Consider the following 21578-nt stretch of genomic DNA (forward strand, 5'->3'; position numbering starts at 1 on the left):
CGAACATCTTAAGGTTCTGCGTTAAATGTATCGAAAATGTGACTTAATCCGAACGACAAACAAAAATGGCAGCCGCCATACAGGGGCGCATGGCATCATGTCGATTTTCAATAACATACAGTAAATTTCTGCACGGCGTATTTAGAAGAGGGGTAAGCGATCAAATACTATTCACTTTTGTATTTAACGAGTATTTGTTCAGTCATTGTCTCGTAAAACCAATACCTAAAACTTGACCTGCACCGAAACTGGACATTGAATTATATTGATAAATCAGAAATGTCACGACGATGGTTAGCCCGAGTTTCCTCTGGCCCTGCCACCATACTTAGACATTTTGACAGATATGTGTCTGGTGTGGGACAGCTAGGGGACCAGGGGTAACTCGGGCTAGACGATGGTAGGCCTATATTCCCTTCAGAAGATGCTAGTCGGCCGATTTGACATATTATATTTTAAACAGGGATGGAAAACGCACAGCCTAACTTAAGACTGACGCTTTACCAATTGAGTTACCTGGTCGCGGACGGTCGACTCAGTCCAGTTCTACTGCATTTCTCCCAGCTGTTTTTATGTCTTTGCCCAAGAACACCTTTTCCACCCAGGGCCGCTTTTGTTTATTGCAGTCCTAACAGAATTTATACCAAAAGATGTTAAATTTATAAACGGACAAACCAGTTGTTTCGCATCAACGAACAGGCCCCAGGTTCAGGTATCTCCTCCCAAACCTACACTCAATGCTTTAAACAAGGGTTGGCAACAGACACCACTTTAACACTAACAAGAGAATGAGAATTGCACAGCCAGACCAGGATTTAAACCCTGGACCTCCTGCACTCAAGACGGATGCGCTACCAATGAAGCAACCTGGTCGTCGACATTCGACCCAGTCATGTTCCGACTCATACTATTATGTCAACTGCTGCAAAGCATCTGCCAAATGTGTCATGCCAATATTAACTACTGACATTGGAGTGGACATTTAAAAAAACCATTTACAGTGTATCACCATGACATCAATCTGCTTTTGTTGGTTACTTACGTCCCCTGTTCATCCTGTACCCCAGAAAACAACAACAGTCACTATCAACAACAACAATGACATGTTGGGAGCTATCTCAGACACTTGTCATGGCACTGACATAGTTTTGTAATAAGAAAGATAGTAGTGTGCTTCCACTGGAGATTGAACCGGCAACCCCAGCTTCCCAGACTGCCTCTCAACCAACTGAATTCTGCCTGTCACCCTATGGGGTGCCACATACACTTTTTGTAACAGGAAAGAGAGTGTGCTTCCACTAGGTATTGAACCAGCGACACCTATATCTGATATAGGTGTCGCTGGTTCAATACCTGTCATCTACATGTCTCTATATTATCATGTCAGGGTTCTCCCCAGGCCATTAAGCTGATACGGCTCCGTATCAGCTTCAGTTTGAAATCCTCCCTGCCGTATCAGCTTAATTGACCCCTATTACCTTAGACTGTGAACCGTATCACCTTGTTATTTGTACTGAAGGTGGTCTTTTTACACAAGAAATTTACACTGATTAAATCACACGGCTGACCCAAGTCCAGCAATGACCCCACTGGTCATGATCAGTTGCACGATAGGCGTATTGCCACAGGGGGGGGGGGCTGTAATTAGTGGGGAGGGCGACCGGACGACAAGCCCACAGGTGTCCGGCAAGCGTGCTCACTGGAGCCTAAAGCAATTACCACCGGATCCTTTTAGCATGGTCAATAGGTGATTAATTGATGTACCTACTGTTGGATTAACAAAAGAAACACTTATTACATTTATTATAAATTAATTTACTCACATATGATTGCATTTGACAACGCTGAAATAGCGTGTGTATTGAGTTAGTGATGGTCGCCATCTTGGATTGTGTAAAGTACAAACCGGAAAGGGGAATGAAAATCCGCATTTGTTGTTTTTAATGAAGAAGAGCTCAAATACAAATGCTGTTTTAATCTTTGATCACATTTACTGACAGCAGTATTTAATACAGTTTTGGAGGAAATAAAAACACTGTACATTTTATTAAAACATTTTCTCTTACAGTAATAAGAACTATGATATAAACGTTTTCATGAGTGTTTCCCCCTATAGCACAAACAGCTTTTAAATATTTCTTCTTTAAATTATTTTTAATGGGGATTAAGTAAGGGATACAAATGTAAAGATAAGAGACAAATGTCACAAATGTCATATCTATTATTCAATGTACAAAACTCATACACCTTTCTATAAATTGTATTTTTTTTAGAATATTTAAAACAATAATATTGCTGAAAATTCAGACATAAGAAACACTTATTTATTTCCTTGGTTTTAATGTTCACCAAAAGAAAATTTGTAAATAAAAGTAACTTTTTAAACATAAAACTTAGGTTTGATAAGGTATTATAAGGTATTATAAGGTATTATATTAGCGTGTCCATCTTGAATGTTCGCTGTAAATGAAACATATCAGCTTAAAAAATTTCTGGGGAGAACCCTGTCATGTAGTTTCTTAGTCTGGCACTCTACCAATGAAATCCCTGCAACTGCATTAATATCAGTGGCTCAGTGCGGACAAGTTTTACCAGTTAGGCAGTCCTTGTCAGAGCACAGATATTTGGTGACTATTACATGGCAATGCTTGAGATTTAATTAAGTTGATGTTGGAGTAACAATGAAAGTCGTGTGACTTCAAACAATACAATGTTAATTAATTAGGTTTGTTGTGTTGTGTATTTTCCCCCATTCTTGTCTTGTTGTCTGTCTTTTTGTAACATTATTTTTTATCAAAAAAAAAGATTGATATTCTAACAGTTATTACATACAATGTATATATGAGTAAAACATTAAAAATAATTTTACATCCAAATATTTAACAAACATTTCAGGAACTTTATTTTAATGTGTTAACATATATAGTTAATAATATGGTGTCACATTCTATGGCTGTTTTGATTTAATTGACTTACTAATGAAAAGTTTTTTTCATGATAAATGTCTGACTGCATCGGTATAAGGCATTATAGACTACACTAGTAATGATACATAGATAAATGCGAGACCTTCATTTGGATAAAAAATTGAAATTGTGTCACATCTTAAATTAAAAACACTTTGTATGCTTGTTTGAATATCTATTTGAATTAAATGTATTGAAAACCCTGTCATATTTTATGGGACATATTGACCTGTGGGAGGTATTTCGTGTATAGTTTTTACTTCGTTTGTCCATCATTAGTAGTACACCAAGTGCCTGTGGGTGGAAAGTTATCACAGTCACACATGCTGCCTGAAGTAACTTTAATGGTTTCTTTGTACTGTATCTAATTGATTTGAGATGTGATGTATTTGACAGTATGCTCAGGCTGAGCTGCAGTTCCCACACGATATCAACATTGAAGAGGAAGTTCTGCAAAAGATGGAAAGGGAGAGTATTAAAAGAAGAAAACATCCAGGTCGTTTTGCACAAAACATACTACTTCCTGTTCCTGAGAAATTAGTATCTGCTGTAGATATACTTATTGCAAGTGAGTACTGCAGATAAAATTAGTAGAGGTGGCAAATATGGTCCACTTGTAGTCGGTAGAAAAATAAACTACAATGTACACTTGGGCAAACTTGTCCTTCTCTCCCTCTGTGTGTGTACTGGGAACATGTTTCCCATCATCTGTCTGCAGATTTAGAGAGGCAAGTTATCATATAATGCTAGTGATGCTACATATTTTTTTTTAGTTTATTCATACTCTAACCAAGCTTCTCTATGCTTGGGATCTTATTATGTCAGGAGTGATGTCATCTATCTATATTGTTTATATTATATTGTACATTTTGTCTATATTATTTACTATATGATTTTGAGGCCGGTGAAGGGGATTGTTCAAATCCTGTACCGGAATAAAGTTCACTAATTATTATATATACCTGGCCCTGGTATTATAAATTATCAGGGTATGGATAGCTATGACACTAAACTTGAAATAGTATATGTAACTCACATAATTTAATTATTGGCCCTTGACCATCATATACCTATATAAAATTAAAAGAGAAAAAAATCTCAGGTTCGAAAATGTCCTCTTTTATCAAAATCACTATAACCAGTAAACCCATGTAGCAAAGTTGGGGATAGAGGTGTAGTCTGTGCTTCTTTCTGAACTTCACCATGCACATAGTTCCTTGGTTGCCATATGATTTCTTTGAAATGCAGTAGAATTCACTCGTGGATATGTAGTTCATGTGTATCATGCAGAGTTGTTCCCCTTATGCCGACTACTTGCTCTACTGTATTAGTCAGCATCTGGCTTACATGTCTAATTATAATATACCGTAAAACCACATGTAATTTGTACCTTCACTTGATGTCCAGTTTCTCATTAAATTCCTGACAGATAGAGCCAAAATGTATAGGCTTTCTATTCCTTTATTACTTGTATTGTCAAAATAATAAATTTGCAGTCATGAAGAAAAATGGAATTACAAAGGTCTTAAATCAGTAAATGAATGTTATGAATCATTAGAGATTATGGTAATAAAGTTTTATAGCATTGTGTCCATGGACATGACAGTTTAAATAGAAGATTTACGCTAATCCTGACCTCATTGACACTGTGTTACAGAGTATGGAAAGAAATCTACAGCTGATGAGGCAAAGAAGCTGGATAGCAGCATCATGGGTCGCCATCCTCCACCAGAACCGGAAGTATTGCAAAAAAAAGTAGATGCAATAGGCAAGAGACTTGAGAAGAAAAGTAAACTTAATGTTAATTATAAAACATACACACAGTCTGTCTTTCCTTATCTGAATTAAAACTATTGAGTTGGTACCATTTTGTTTACATAAGCATTTGTTAGCTGAACAGTTTTGTAGTTTGATCATGAGTGGGTTTTTTAATGCCTAAAGGACCGAGTGAGATTAGGTCACGTATATTTGTTCATAATTACAAGTTAGTTCATATGATTTACCCTTATACTATTTTATGGTTACAAGTTAGTTGTTACAAGTCAGTTAAGATGGTTTACCCTTACTTATAATGGTTTATGGTTACAAGTCAGTTAAGATGGTTTACCCTTACTTATAATAGTTTATGGTTACAAGTTAGTTGTTACAAGTCAGTTAAGATGCTTTACCTTAATAATGGTTTATGGTTACATGTCAGTTAAGATGCTTTACCCTATAATAGTTTATGGTAATAAGTCAGTTAAGATGGTTTACCCTTATAATAGTTTATGGTTATAAGTCAGTTAAGATGGTTTACCTTTATACTAGTTTATGGTTACAAGTCAGTTAAGATGGTTTACCTTTATAATAGTGTATGGCTACAAGTCAGTTAAGATGGTTTACCCTTATAATAGTTTATGTTTACAAGTTAGTTTAAATGGTTTTAAACAATATACTTGAGCTGGTTTTTCAGGTGAAATTAAAGAAATTTAGCCCAAATATCAGAATGTGTAAGTTTCCGTTGATGCATGAGCACATCAATAAGTTTTGAAGGTTTTGAGGAGAGGATATTAAGAACAACTTCATTAAAAGGGACATGTATTTTGATGACTTTAGCAGAGGGTATATTGTCATATCCAGTATTTTCATTCAAGCATCTTGTGTTATCTTTGAGAATAAAAATTGAAACAAGAGTGTTTATCCAGAATTGATGAACAATGTCTAAGGTTATTTTGCACTACGTAATTTTCACATGATCTATTGCATTTTTCTGCTTATTCCATCGCATATAATATTCTATCTGGAGCACTGCAGATACAGAATCTTTACTTTACTTTTAATGGAAAACTTGCCATTTGCCTTTGAATTCCTTACTGAAATTTTCAACCAATTTTCATAAACCTTCACACAAGTGGCATCAGTCTCGGGGTAACAAGTGAAGAATGAGTCCTATATTTACCTAGGTAACGGTTTGCCATTCAGTGTTTTCAGCTCTTTATTTTGTGTGTTTCAGATAAAAAAGATCCTGCTGCCATGAGTGAAGAGGAGCTAGATGTATACATTAAAAACAAGAGAAACATGATACAGTACATTCTTCGAAAGACCTCTAACTTACAGAAGTCAATTGAGTAAGAAACAGGTTGTCATTGTTAAAAAAACTCTGTTTGGCATAGGTTATTGCTAAAAGTCTATGAAATGTTAGGTCTATAATCCAGGAAAGGTGAATATAGTGAGCACTTTTGTATTGGAAATATCATATTGATAAAAAACTATACCCTGTCTCTGATGAGCGAGTGAGATTAATTAGGTCATTCAAAAAGCATGTTTGTTTTTTAAATGGAGATAAAAACAAATTAAAATTTAACATTTAAAGCCTAATAAATTTACTTGCGCTGGAAAGAAATAACAGATTACGTTATTTTTACACTTTTTATTATATGTATATATACAGTATGTTTTATGGAGGAAAGATACAAAAATAGACAGTTTAAAAAAACTTTTCATAGGAAACAGAATGCAAATCTAGTGGCATAACATTGAGACAAAGGTTGATGTAATTGAATATTTACTGTATACAGAGTTATATATACTGTATATAGAGTTAATATATACATGTACTGTATACAGAGTTATTTATACTGTATACAGAGTTATATCTACTGTATACAGAGTTATATTTACTGTATACAGAGTTATACATACTGTATACAGAGTTATATATACGGTATACAGAGTTATATCTACTGTATACAGAGTTATATTTACTGTATAGAGGGTTATATCTACTGTATACAGGGTTATATTTACTGTATACCGATTGATATATATTGTATAGTATACAGTATATATAACCTTATAGTATACAGAGTTATTTAATACTGTATACAGTGTTATATATACTGTATACAGTGTTATATATACTGTATACATAGTTATATCTACTATATACAGTGTTATATTTACTGTATACAGAGTTATATATATACTGTATACAGAGTTATATATACTGTATACAGTGTTACATTTACTGTATACATAGTTATATATACTGTATACAGAGTTATATCTACTGTATAGAGGGTTATATCTACTATGTACAGAGTTATATATACTATATACAGAATTATGTTTACTGTAAACAGTGTTATATATAATATACTGTACACAAGGTGTTATAGATATTATACAAACCTGTATAAACTATATCCTATATACTGGGTTACATACATTGAGGTTGCATTTTTCTATGAGATGAATCCATGATTTCAACATGGAAGAGAACATCTTTGGTAAAGTGACAATTCTTAGTGCACTTGAAACCTGTTCTACAGTGTATTGATAACTACTCTTTCCCATACATGTACATGTAAAATTTACACTAAAAATGTAATGATTTCTATGATTTTTTAGTTACACAGGTTATACCACCATTGTCTATCTCTTGGCTCGCCTGTCAAAGAACTACAATATCATCCGCACATGTCTATCTGAGGTAGGTATACTGGGTTCTGACTAGTCGTTATTGTATACACACATGTACAATGTACCGGCATCAACATATTCACATATGTACCAGCTACCACCACCTACTCATATGAATCAGCTATAATTACATACACATGTAAACCAGTTGTCACCATCTACACATATGTACCGGTAATCATCACCTACACATACAAATTATGTACTAGTTGTCATCACCTACACAAATGTTACAGTCGTCACCATTGAAACTTATGTACAAGTTATCATCACCTACACATATGTACCGGTTATCATCACCTACACATATGTACAGGTTATCATCACCTACACATATGTACCAGTTATCATCACCTACACATATGTACCGGTTATCATCACCTACACATATGTACCAGTTATCATCACCTACACATATGTACCAGTTATCACCACCTAAACATATGTTCCATTACTATGTCATATATAATGATAAACCATTTGTATTTTGTTGTAGATAGAGAAGCGAAATCCAGACTTTGCGCCCAGTGCAGTATATAATGTAGGCAGTGGACTGGGAACAGCAGTATGGTAAGTACATGTCTTACCCATGCAATAAGATTGGTTTTCTAATAGTATCAAAGAGGTCATGAACTATAGGTAATACATGTTCCATCTTTTAAGAAAAAAAGATGAATGTTTAAATAATAAATAAACAGTTTCAGACATAAATGTAGGCATGTTAAGAACAGCTGTAAAGCATTATTTTGTGGGAAAGCTAAAAACTGTCGCATTATTGATGTGGTTCATTATGTAAATTTAATTCTGGATAATCATGGGTGTGTATTTTCTGTTCGACTACACTTAGAGGCAAGGTAAATTCTGAGTAATATATGATTCTCACCTTGACATCTTATTGAATTGGCTGTTATTAAAATCTTTGGTTCTCACCTTGACATTTTAACTGTTAATAAAATCTCAATACTTACCTTGACATCTTATTGAATTGTCTGTGAATAAAATCTCTGATTCTCACCTTGACATCTTATTGAATTGGCAGCGAATAAAATCTCTGATTCTCACCTTGACATCTTATTGAATTGGCTGTAAATAAATACTCAAATCTCACCATGACATCTTACTGAATTGTCTGTAAATAAATAACTGATTCTCACCTTAACATCTTATTGAATTGGCTTCAAATTAATTCTGAAATCTCACCTTGACATCTTATTGAATTGGCTGTAAATAAAATCTCTGATTCTCACCTTGACATCGTATTGAATTGGCTGTAAATAAAATCTTTGATTCTCACCTTGACATCTTATTGAATTGGCTGTAAATAAAATCCCTGATTATCACCTAGACATCTTATTGAATTGGCTGTAAATAAAAATTCTGATTATTACCTTGAAATCTTATTGAATTGTCTATGAATAAAATCCCTGATTATCACCTTGAAATCTTATTGAATTGGCTGTAAATAAAATCTCTGATTATAACCTTGACATCTTATCGAATTGGCTGTAAATAAAATCTCTGATTCTCACCTTGACATCTTATTGAATTTTCTGTAGAGAAAATCCCTGATAATCATCTTGACATCTTATTTAATTTTCTGTAAATAAAATCTTTGATTATCACCTTGAAATCTTATTGAATTATTTGTAAATAAAATCTCAAATCCTCATGACCTCTTATTGAATTGGCTTTGAATAAAATCTCAAATCCTCATGACCTCTTATTGAATTGGCTTTGAATAAAATCTCAAATCCTCATGACCTCTTATTGAATTGGCTATAAATAGAAACTCAGATGCTTACCTTGACCTCTCACTGAATTGACCTATGATTGGATGGGCAGCGTATAATAACACAGAATTTTGTCATGACGTGTGATTGGCTGTAGATCTGCAGTTATATTTTACCTTTCAGGAATGGACTTTACTTATATATAGACACAATCATTTATGGATATTTTCTTTTAGTCCTCAAAAAATGACAGTCATAATGAATTTAAATGAAGAGTGATGACCTTTTTTTGTTTGTTAAATTTTGACATCATTGCTTAATTAACTGGATATCTTTTTTGTATAAATTATGGCCATATTATTAAATTTTTAGGTCACCTGAGACAAAGTCTCAAGTGACCTATTCTAATTGCTTTTGTCCATCGTCATAGATGGAAGGGTCTTGAGGTACTTTATCAAAATTGTGAATTTCATGACCCCCAGACTCCATGTTTGCCCCTGGGGAGGGGTTGAAGTTTACTATAGTTTATATGGGAAAATGATACTTTTGGGTATATTTGGTTCATTTTCAATTGAAATTATTCAAACTCGACAGACATTATAACTACAGTATGAAACGATTGTTGATACTTTGATAAAGTTTGGGCCCGGGCCGCCCCTAAGGGCTGAGGGGTCAAATTGTCTTAAATTAAAAAAATTATCCAGACCAAGATGTGCTGGAAACACTTTAAAGCGCTTTATCCCCTGGAGATGGGGTAAAGTTTACTATAGTTATATAGAAAAATGATAATTTTGGGTATATTTGGAATTGGAAATCAACTCAAGTGACCGTTAAGGCCCATGGGCCTCTTGTTTAAATCTTAAGATCCATAGCCTCTTATTCAAAACATTTGACCACATCTGTTGACTTTTTCAGGGCAAGCAACAGCCTATGGGGGTCAGCTGTGAAACAGTATTATTGTGTGGACAAATCTACAGACATGTCAACCATTGCTAGGCTATTACTACAGGGTACGTACGAGTGCAACGGACACCAGTGGGTCCCACTAATCAACAAAACAACAATATTTCAGAGTAAAGCACAAGTCTGAGGGACACCAGCTTGGTCCACAAATGACCAAACAAATCAAATTATTACAGCGTAATGCACAAATCAGCAAAAATCAAAAGGGCACTAGTGGGACCCTATAATTAATTAAGAGAACATTACAACAGTATCAGGGCAGATCATTTCTGTTCAAAGGTAGAAATTTGATTTTAAAATGAATGTATGTTTTTACCCTGTTATAACCTGTGATCTTTGAACTACCAGGTATAGGTATAACCAACATATTGCAACCTAGTTACAACCTACGTGTTCTTGCATGGTTATAATCTACATGTTGTAACATGATTATAACCTGCATATTTTTACCCATTCAGTAAACAATAATCTTTCATAGATAACCTTGACCTCAAAAAGAGATGATGTAAATTTTCTTACAGGTGGAGATGAGTACAAAAAGATGGCGATACCCGAAGTATTTTTCAGAGACAAGCCACCCTCACATAGCAGTGTAAGTAACAAAATCACCCTCACATAGCAGTGTAAGTAACAAAATCACCCACACAAAGCAGTGTAAGTAACAAAGTCACCCTCACATAGCAGTGTAAGTAACAAAGTCCCCCACACATAGCAGTGTAAGTAACAAAATCACCCTCACCTAGCAGTGTAAGTAACAAAATCACCCACACAAAGCAGTGAAAGTAACAAAGTCACCCACACATAGCAGTGTAAGTAACAAAATCACCCACACAAAGCAGTGTAAGTAACAAAGTCACCCTCACATAGCAGTGTAAGTAACAGAATCACCCTCACATAGCAGTGTAAGTAACAAAATCACCCACACATAGCAGCTTAAGTAACAAAATCACCCACACATAGCAGTGTTAGTAACAAAGTCACCCACACATAGCAGTGTAAGTAACAGAGTCACCCTCACATAGCAGCTTAAGTAACAAAATCACCCACACATAGCAGTGTAAATAACAAAGTCACCCTCACATAGCAGCGTAAGTAACAAAGTCACCCACACATAGCAGTGTAAGTAACAAAATCACCCACACAAAGCAGTGTAAGTAACAAAGTCACCCACACATAGCAGCTTAAGTAACAAAATCACCCACACATAGCAGTGTTAGAAACAAAGTCACCCACACATAGCAGTGTAAGTAACAAAATCACCCACACAAAGCAGTGTAAGTAACAAAGCCACCCACACATAGCAGTGTAAGTAACAAAGTCACCCTCACATAGCAGTATAAGTAACAAAGTGACCCTCACATAGCAGTGTAAGTAACAAAATCACCCACACAAAGCAGTGTAAGTAACAAAGCCACCCACACATAGCAGTGTAAGTAACAGAGTCACCCTCACATAGCAGCTTAAGTAACAAAATCACCCACACATAGCAGTGTGAGTAACAAAGTCACCCACACATAGCAGTGTAAGTAACAGAGTCACCCTCACATAGCAGATTAAGTAACAAAATCACCCACACATAGCAGTGTTAGTAACAAAGTCACCCCCACATAGCAGTGTAAGTAACAGAGTCACCCTCACATAGCAGCTTAAGTAACAAAATCACCCACACGTAGCAGTGTTAGTAACAAAGTCACCCACACATAGCAGTGTAAGTACACACATAGCAGTGTAAATAACAAAGTCACCCTCACATAGCAGTGTAAGTAACAAAGTCACCCACACATTACAGTGTAAGTAACAAAGTCACCCTCACATAGCATTGTAAGTAACAAAGTCACCACACATAGCAGTGTAAGTAACAAAGTCACCATGAAATAGCAGTATAAGTAACAAAGTCACCCACACATAGCAGTGTAAGTAACAAAGTCACCCATACATAGCAGTGTAACTAACAAAGTCACCTACACATAGCAGTGTAAGTAACAAAGTCACCCATACATAGCAGTGTAAGTAACAAAGTCACCCTAACATAGCAGTGTAAGTAACAAAATCACCCTCACATAGCAGTGTAAGTAACAAAGTCACCATGAAATAGCAGTATAAGCAACAAAGTCACCCACACATAGCAGTGTAAGTAACAAAATCACCCTCAGATAGCAGTGTAAGTAACAAAGCCACCCTCACATAGCAGTGGAAGGAACAAAGTCACCCACACATAGCAGTGTAAGTAACAAAATCACCCACACAAAGCAGTGTAAGTAACAAAGTCACCCACACATAGCAGTATAAGTAACAAAGTCACCCACACATAGCAGTGTACGTAACAAAGTCACCTACACATAGCAGTGTAAGTAACAAAGTCACCCTCACATAGCAGTATAAGTAACAAAGTGACCCTCACATAGCAGTGTAAGTAACAAAATCACCCTCACATAGCAGTGTAAGGAACAAAATCACCCTCACATAGCAGCGTAAGTAACAAAATCACCCTCACATAGCAGTGTAAGTAACAAAATCACCCACACATAGCGGTATAAGTAACAAAGTCACCATGAAATAGCAGTATAAGTAACAAAGTCACCTACCCATAGCAGTGTAAGTAACAAAGTCACCACACATAGCAGTGTAAGTAACAAAGTCACCCACACATAACAGTATAGCAGTGTAAGTAACAAAGTCACCCTCACATAGCAGTGCAAATAACAAAGTCACCATGTAATAGCAGTATAAGTAACAAAGTCACCCACACATAGCGGTGTAAGTAACAAAGTCACCCACATATAGCAGTATAAGTAACAAAGTCACCATGTAATAGCAGTATAAGTAACAAAGTCACCCACACATAGCAGTATAAGTAACAAAGTCACCCACACATAGCAGTATAATTAACACAGTCACTCTCACATACAGTATAGCAGTGTAAGTAACAAAGTCACCACACATAGCAGTATAAGTAACAAACTCACCCACACATAGCAGTATAATTAACAAAGTCAATCTCACATACAGTATAGCAGTGTAAGTAACAAAGCCACCACACATAGCAGTATAAGTAACAAAGTCACCCTCACATAGCAGTGTAAGTATCAAAGTCACCATGTAATAGCAGTATAAGTAACAAAGTCACCAACACATAGCAGTGTAAGTAACAAAGTCACCCCCACATAGCAGTGTAAGTAACAAAGTCACCCTAACATTGCAGTGTAAGTAACAAAGTCACCCTAACATAGCAGTGTAAGTAACAAAGTCACCCTAACATAGCAGTATAAGTAACAAAGTCACCCACACATAGCAGTATAAGTAACAAAGTCACCCACACATAGCAGTGTAAGTAACAAAGTCACCACACATAGCAGTATAAGTAACAAACTCACCCACACATAGCAGTGTAAGTAACAAAATCACCCTCACATAGCAGTGTAAGTAACAAGCCACCATCAAAGAGATAGCACTGGTACTAAAGTCATCCCCGGATTCACACAACACTTTAATAACCAGTAACCATCCAAAGTGCTGTAAGTAATAACATCACCCTCACTTAAGGAACAAGCTACCCGTTATAGTCTCTCAAGTTTCAAAATCATCCTCGCATTCAAAACTACATTTAATAGGTCTGTTTTATAACAAACTGACCATAAATAGTAATAAACCTCGTCACATAACTCTGAAAGCATTTATAACACCTAGGCATGACAGAATGTCACGCATCAATAATATGTTATCCTAAATATAACCACTATATTTTTACAATATAATGTTTGTTTTGTTGGTTCACAGCTACCGTTTCCATTGGTTGTTAGTGCCTTCACACTAATGGAGCAGCCCACCAGGACAGATCGTCTGGAGCTAGTCAACCACCTGTGGAAGATGACCTCCGAGTACCTGGTAACCATTGTAACACTACTGAAGTGTACCTGATAACACATCATACGAAAACAGAGATTGGGATATTATATATTTATTGCCCCTCTTGTGGGGAATCATGATTCTTTTTTCCCCTGAGATTAGTCTAGTGTTTTTTTCTGAGGACATTTTGGGGTAAATAATGAGCCCCATTCCTAATTGAAACTATTTCATATTTATGCCTTATTCCCAAAATTTGCAGCTTACTTCTAAAAAAAATCCTTCCCAATTGACATATTTTTTTACCAAAATAAGACAAAAAGGTCAAATCCCAATTTAAGGAAAAGAAACACTGTAATCATATTTCAAAGAATATCATAGAGCAAAGAATCCTGTTTTTCTACAAGGACAATGAATATTTTATTTAAAAACAACATAAAACAGTAACACAACAGTTATGATGATCAGGTTGATGCCTGGTGTAATCTGTTTCAGTTTCTTGGAACTCGGGTATTGTGGCTTTTGACGGTTTTAATGCTAGAGGCTCTGAATAAGAGAAATATAACCAGAGAAACTCAAGCAAATTAGTTGGGGTAACAATTTTTCCCTGTCATCTTATCAAGTTCATCTAATCAGACATGCAGTTTTGGGTATATAAATGAGGTACAAGTACAATAATACAAAATATCACCTTTGGACTGATTGTGACGAAATTTCCAAAGATAAGTACGTAACTATAAACCTTATTAAGGGCCTTGAGATGTTAAAACATTTCACCCAGACTTAAATATATTGTCAGAGGTACAAGGAAAGTAAATCTGACGAGACGTGATCGACAGTTTGTTGTGGAAAAGTAACTTGATAGCAGGTGTAATATGACATCTTTTTTTTTCGTTTCAAGGTGTTGATAGAGAATGGCACTTATGCAGGTCACTCTCTAATACAGGAGGCAAAGGAATGGATACAAGAGGTTAGTTTACATTGATCCATCATCACGCACTAGTAGGCTAGCAGCATCTTTTATGGTATAGGAGCATGCCATGGTATTTAAAGATAGTCAGGAGAACATTTTAGGTTTTTTTAATGTCTCCCCTTCCACTTAATTTAAGGGAGACATTGTTTTAGTACTGGTTCTTTTTCTGGTTCTTCTAATGATTTCTTGTCCAGGACAAAACTTTTACACTGTTGCAGATATCTTGATGAAACTTGCAGTTTATCTGCATCACCCACCTATGATATCCAGTGCTCTGTCAATAGATAACTGTGACCTTGACCCCAAGGTCTAAGATCAAATAAGTGCATACTTTCGGGAACATCTTGTCTGAGCTGTACATTTTTAACTGTAAAAAATATATGAAACTTGCAGTATTCCTGCATTACCCACAGACAATGGGCAGTGCTCCATCATTAGGTCACTGTGATTTGACATCAAGGTCAAAAGGTCAAATATGTTCAAACATTTCAGAAACATCTTGTCTTGGGTGTAACCTTTAAGCTGTAAGAGATATCTTTCTGAATCATGTAATATAACTGCATCGCCTGCAGATTATGTGCATTGCACTGTCAATCAGTCGCTGAGACCCTGACCTCAAGGCCAAATAGGTGCAATATTTTTAGATGAAACTTGAAAAATGTTAGGGTATTGTGACCTTCTGTGTGATAACTTTTTAATTACATTAGTACATATTTGGATTTCATAATCTAGTAACGGTAGTTGGTAGTTCCTCGGATAACCTAAATATATTTTAAGAAAGTTGTTGATATCTATAGTTGTGCATATATTGTGCTTTACAGCAAGGATGTTTCATACTTTTCTACTTCTTTATTAGACACGGGCAAACTATTTCCCTATCATACCAAATTAATTAAATGCCAAATTGTATTGTTAGTACATTGTGCCTATATTTAATGTTTGTGACCAAAGTGATATGGTTCTCTGTTCTGTGTTTAACAGTCATCCATGTTCATATCAGACGATACCTCTAATGATGAACCCCATGTATTTGCTCCGGTAAGTTTTTCAATTGATACAGTGCAGAAAATGGTCTAATATTAACAGGTAAAAGTGATTAATTATTTCATTGGCTCAAAATTAGGTTTAGATCAGCAATTCACTGTTGGTGGTGATGGGGATGCTGGAGTAAGATTTATCAACGGGAAAGGAGGAGGAAAAGCTAGCAAAATCAGTTTTGAAGTTTAAAAAATGTACACAGGATGGGTTTTTGATTTGTTCCCTAATCCCACCTGAATTTTTGAGGGAACAGAGTGAGCATAGTCAATTTATCGTGGAAATTTACTGAAAGATAATCCAAAACAGGTAGTTTAAAAGCAATTTTTGGCCAATGTTAAGCCTAAAGATCAGCCCATGATGTTACCAGTATGTATGAGAATTCTGAAAATACATATAAGCAAATATAAGCAAATTGTTTTTTCAGTGCCCTCATGATATGAAATGTCCAAAGTTTGCCATCAAGGACATAAAAATTGCTTGTACGTTTAGCACCAGTTATAAACCTCTAAAGCAATCTAAGGTAAGTACAAGCGCTATCGTGTGTTAGATTTAATACTGCTGACATTTGGAGAAGTGACATCCTGAAAAACAGGCAAGGTATTCATAAATAAAGTTTAATAGATATTTTTTCTGTTGTCATCCCAGTGGCTTTAATTTCAATTGCCAGTATATATATGAAGAGTAATATTTTTCATCATTTCGCCGGTACAAAGTGAATGCACAGATTCAGATATACACACGACAAGCGGGTAAACTGATGTTGGTCTGCTGGCTCACACGCTTGCTGCTACTTGTTAGTGTGTGAGACTGACAGATACTGTCAGATTTAGTGGACGAAATGTCTCTCTCTTGGTGTGTCATTTCCTCACTTACTTGTAATATTAATTTTGGTACCCTCGCTAAATTTTGATAATATATCTTTTGCAAAAATATATATTTACTATAATTACCTATCAAAAAGATACTTTGAGAGTTTCTATTCCATTTTCCTTTTCTGAACCAGATTGCTTCCAACAAGCTGACAACTTTATACTCCTATGTGATCCTGAAAAGAGGAAAGGTGGATACTTCAGGTGAGGATAAGGAGAATTTAATAAAATATAAATCAATTTGTCCGGCAAATAGCCGAAATTTGTACCATAACAATATTTGACCTTTTAATTAAAAGCTTGCCTCATAAAAATGTAGAACTATTGAAAATTAATTTATTATAATATCAACCTGTTGTTATTTGTCTTTGAAAAAGATCCCAGTAGTATTTTATATAAAGTAGAATATGCTTGCTATAATATACATGTAATATCACAAAAAGGACACAAATGATTAGCTGTTATTTCAGTGTATCAACATTTCGCTCTGGGTGGCCATCTTGGTAAGGATTTTCATTATGTTCAAATGTAGCTTACTGGCCCAAAGGATAAAGAGAGCTTATGCCATGGTACAGTTTCTGGCCTTCCAAAGACTACTTATGCAGAATGGCTGAAGGAATTTTGAACTATTTTGTATGGTCCATTTGGAGCATCCTTGGGCCAAGAGAATTTTAATATCTTATAATGAAGAACGTGGTGCCTCTTGGGGCAGAGGGACTATAGTAGATATTTGAAAGACTTCTTTAAATAAAGCTTGACATAGTTTAATTTAATATCGTGTAGAGCATACCTAGACAAATAATTTCCATGTTGTATTTTAATAAAAGGGCTCGCTCCCCTGGGGACAGTTTGAGTTGACCAATAGAGGACTAAGGGGTAAATAGTGTTAAGGATTACTCTCTAATGTTGTTTGGTGTATTTGAACTTGAACTGGTACCTGAATTATTTACTACACCTATAGGAATCATTTTTTGTATAAATGAAGAGTATGACCATCCTGAAGGCAGTTGAGCAGGTCCGTATATAGGAATTTGGGGGATACATATTTGACTTCTTGAAACTACACAGGATATTTTCTCATAGCCTTCATCAAAATATTTTATATTTCTCTAGATGTAAAGTGGCCACGGATTGTCCAGGAAATGAAACATAAAGATCACCACAGCCACTGTCAAATGTGCTCTCACGATGGAAGTTTACGGCACTATGTTGTGTCGAAGAAAAAAACACAGAGGTAGGTCCTCCAAAACCTTACTGATATGATCATTTGACACCTTGATGTCTTCAGTGAAATGATCGTGTACAACTTGATGTTACCATGATAAAGTTACCTAGATCTTTTGCATGTGCAAAAAGTTCTCACCTGATGTTTTGTTTTCATTTCACCTACAAGCTGATGTCACAGCTGTTAATATAATTTCATCAACTCAGCCGGTCGTCATGTTGTGCTAGTGTAGTGTAATGTATGTGAAAACATAAGAAATGAACATGCAAGCGTTGTGTACCTTCCCTCGACAAACCTACCATACGTTGCCTAAACAAGTCACACACTACTCACTGGTACATCTTCAGTGTTAATTACCAACATATCCCTTGTTATAGTAGCATGTGTCATCTACACTGCATGGACATCATGTGACACATGACATCCTCTGACATGATCATATGATAATTGATATACTGAAATACCCAATTACATGATCTTGTAACACATAATATCATCAAAGGCACATTCATGTGACATTGTAATTCACATTAACATGATCATGTGACATTGTAATTCACAATAACATGATTATGTGACATTGTAATTCACAATAACATGATTATATGACATTGTAATTCACAATAACATAATCATGTGACATTGTAATTCACAATAACATGATCATGTGACATTGTAATTCTCAATAACATGATCATGTGACATTGTAATTCACAATAACATGATCATTTGACACTATAATGCCTCAATGACATGATCATGTGACACATTGACATCCTCGGACATCCATGCATATGACATATCAACACTGTGGTGGGACTTAGATAATTAAATGATTTGTTTTTATTGTTATTAAATGGTGATTTTGTTTTTCATACTTTGTAAACTGCTACATGTTTCAGACCAGTGTACGAAATCATCAGGCGTTCTCACTGGGGTGACAAAGTGCCAATTGACTTAAAAGAAGCAAGCACAGAGGGTGCACTGTATTATTCTGAGGAAGGTGTCAGATACCGAGTAAAACCGAAGCAAAAACCCAAACACCAACAGATACAAAAGCAACAATATGCAGACTTGATGCCAGATAATACTGAGCAACTGGAAAATGTTATAGACTCAGTGAAAGGCATTTTTAATCCAGATGATTCTGCAGACCAAACTGATGAAAATGCTTATTAACCAGATTCTGATGATCAAAACGACCACAATTGAAATGGAGATGGATTCAAGTGAAGGTGATCGTGTTGAGCATGAGGAAGGAGTATTTAAACGATGTCTCTTAGACAGCTCATTTTAACAATTATTTCAGATACAGAATAAAGTATAATACAGTTGCCCTAGAACAATTTGGTTTATACTGAACTTATCAATGATAATTACCTTATAGCATCTGGTAAACTAGGAGCTCGACTGCTCATCTATGTAGCTGTATAACTACTTGTCTTCTTACTCCCATCCCCAATGTTATATGTTTGCCTGGGTGTCTGTACAATCTTTCGCACCTTCTCCCCAATAACAGTTGCTAAATATCCAGTTTGACAAGCATTTGCATTCCGTTATACACAGCTGTTTGATATATTGGTATATTAGGAGTTATATATGAGTCAAAAAATATTCAAGGCTAAAATGTCAAAAGTCACACTTGATCACCTTTGAAGTGAAAAGCTTGACAAATCATGTGTACCAGATACATTTAGTATCTCGTGAACCACTCAACAGATGTAGTTTTTATCATCCCCTTGCAACAATTTGAGGGGATATAGGATTTCGCATTTACGTACGTACATATGGTAACTCTTTGTCATCGCTCTAGCGACTTCATTCCTCAACAGAATTTCATGAAACTTCATACAAGTGTTTAGAATGACAATACCTTGAACAATTTCGTATTTCAGTTTCCTTTTTATTATACGCCCGTCGAATTTCGACAGACGTATTATGGTTGTAGCGTTTGCGTCCGTCCGTCTGTCCAGTTAAAATTTGGGTACAAGTTTCTTCAGTGGTGTACAGTTCAGTCAGATCATGTGTTATTGTCCTAATATCTGGCATGGATGTTCATGTGGGGTCTAACAAGGTCAATATGGATTTAATTTGGGAAAATAATTTCTATTTTTGGAAATTTTGGACGTGTTTGGGACTTCACTTTTCTCGCGCAATTTCTCGGTTAAAGTTGTGGTGCGAGTTTCTACAGTGGTGTACAGTTCAGCCAGATCATGTGTCCTTATGACATTATCAGGTACTTTAGATATCAAACAAACAAAAAATCATTGCATAGGGTCAGACGGGTGTATTATGCATTCGTTTGGGGTGCTCTTGTTATTTAAAATAACAACGCTTAAAAGTGAATTAATGTGATAATTTATTGGCATTATTGTCCAACATAAATAACAATAGCACTCTCGAAGCATCCTCAGCACTCATATACATATATCACCGAAGCATCCATACACATCAACATATCACACTAACAACATGGACTGCGTAGACATGGACAAGTATGTTCCCACTTCTTCGATAATTCCTAGGTTAACTTTCTGTCATGATTTTGGCTGTTTAAGACCTATCATAACCTACCTAAGTACAGCATGAAAATCAGAAATGCGTACAAAGTTCCTGACTTTCACTTATTAAAGGACATTGCAAGATCTTCATATGTGAACAAACTCTAGGTACAAATCCTAAATAGGTGCCACACATGTTCTTGCAAAAGAAAGTGTACATGTGTAAACTTTGATCACAGCCTGAGTCTCTGCCTGCAGGTACAGATAAAATATAACTACACATCATTATAAAAATAACTTTTTTGTTTACAATTGTTTGTCTACTAGGATTTCATAAGTATTTATTGAGTGTTTTTATAGTGTAAATTACCCAAAAGAACTTGACTTTGTGAAAAGAAGAATTACCTCTTATAGAAATATATGTAAATCCACCCTCCTCATCAATTTAAATGAAAAACATTATCTCGTGAACATCATAGATTAAAGAACACTAGAGTGTACATGTTTAAGTTGCTATGAACATACAGATGAGAGGCATTACATCTTACTCAGCGAACCAGTGGGAACAATCGTTGTACATTCAGTTCTGGTCATGTCACCTTCTGTGATCATGGAAAATACTACCAGCAGCACTAAATCAAATCACACTGTTAGCAAATACTTTTTCTTTGTAAATTTAAAATGTGATCTTTTGGACGGTACACAACATACTAGAGCTAAATCAAGATAAAATTTAATTTGTAAAATTCAACTGGACGGATTGATTCTGCAGCTCAGTTAAAATGTTCTTATATGAAAAATACATAGAATAAATTTACATTAGACAGAAAACTGTTTTTACTAACAAAGCATTAATTTAATTATCAATGATCATATCATTAGTGTATGAAGAACAAGTTGAGACAATTTCATTTCAGTGGGACAATTTCATTTTAGCTTGAACCTATGGCAACCTAGAATGAAAGATGGTTCAAGTTTGATAAATTTTGTAGAGGAAATTTTAGTTCCC

At 35.3% G+C, this 21578-nt stretch overlaps 1 protein-coding gene across 1 annotated transcript; it reads left to right on the forward strand.

The window, feature by feature from the left end:
* The first annotated feature begins 46 nt into the window (after positions 1-46).
* LOC110466819 (methyltransferase-like protein 17, mitochondrial) lies at positions 47-21042 on the forward strand. The gene is made up of 15 exons (XM_021523585.1): positions 47-152; positions 3363-3534; positions 4624-4755; positions 5959-6073; positions 7356-7437; positions 7924-7997; positions 10073-10167; positions 10642-10712; positions 13898-14005; positions 14865-14933; positions 15918-15974; positions 16399-16494; positions 16978-17047; positions 17957-18077; positions 18971-21042. The coding sequence occupies exons 1-15, from the start codon at positions 66-68 to the stop codon at positions 19245-19247; spliced, it is 1626 nt and encodes a 541-aa protein (XP_021379260.1). The 5' UTR covers positions 47-65; the 3' UTR covers positions 19248-21042.
* Positions 21043-21578: the final 536 nt, after the last annotated feature.

Source organism: Mizuhopecten yessoensis, unplaced genomic scaffold (genome assembly GCF_002113885.1).
Source record: "Mizuhopecten yessoensis strain PY_sf001 unplaced genomic scaffold, ASM211388v2 scaffold11145, whole genome shotgun sequence".
Taxonomy (NCBI): Eukaryota; Metazoa; Mollusca; class Bivalvia; order Pectinida; family Pectinidae; genus Mizuhopecten; species Mizuhopecten yessoensis.

What these genes read in the sequence shown, in the direction of transcription:
- LOC110466819 (XM_021523585.1), top strand. Translation starts at nt 66, where the DNA reads ATGGCAGCCGCCATACAGGGGCGCATGGCATCATGTCGATTTTCAATA. An exon ending in GGACTGGGAACAGCAGTATG is followed by an intron (nt 7,998 to 10,072) that starts GTAAGTACATGT and finishes TGACTTTTTCAG; the next exon opens with GGCAAGCAACAGCCTATGGG. An exon ending in AACCTCTAAAGCAATCTAAG is followed by an intron (nt 16,495 to 16,977) that starts GTAAGTACAAGC and finishes TTTCTGAACCAG; the next exon opens with ATTGCTTCCAACAAGCTGAC.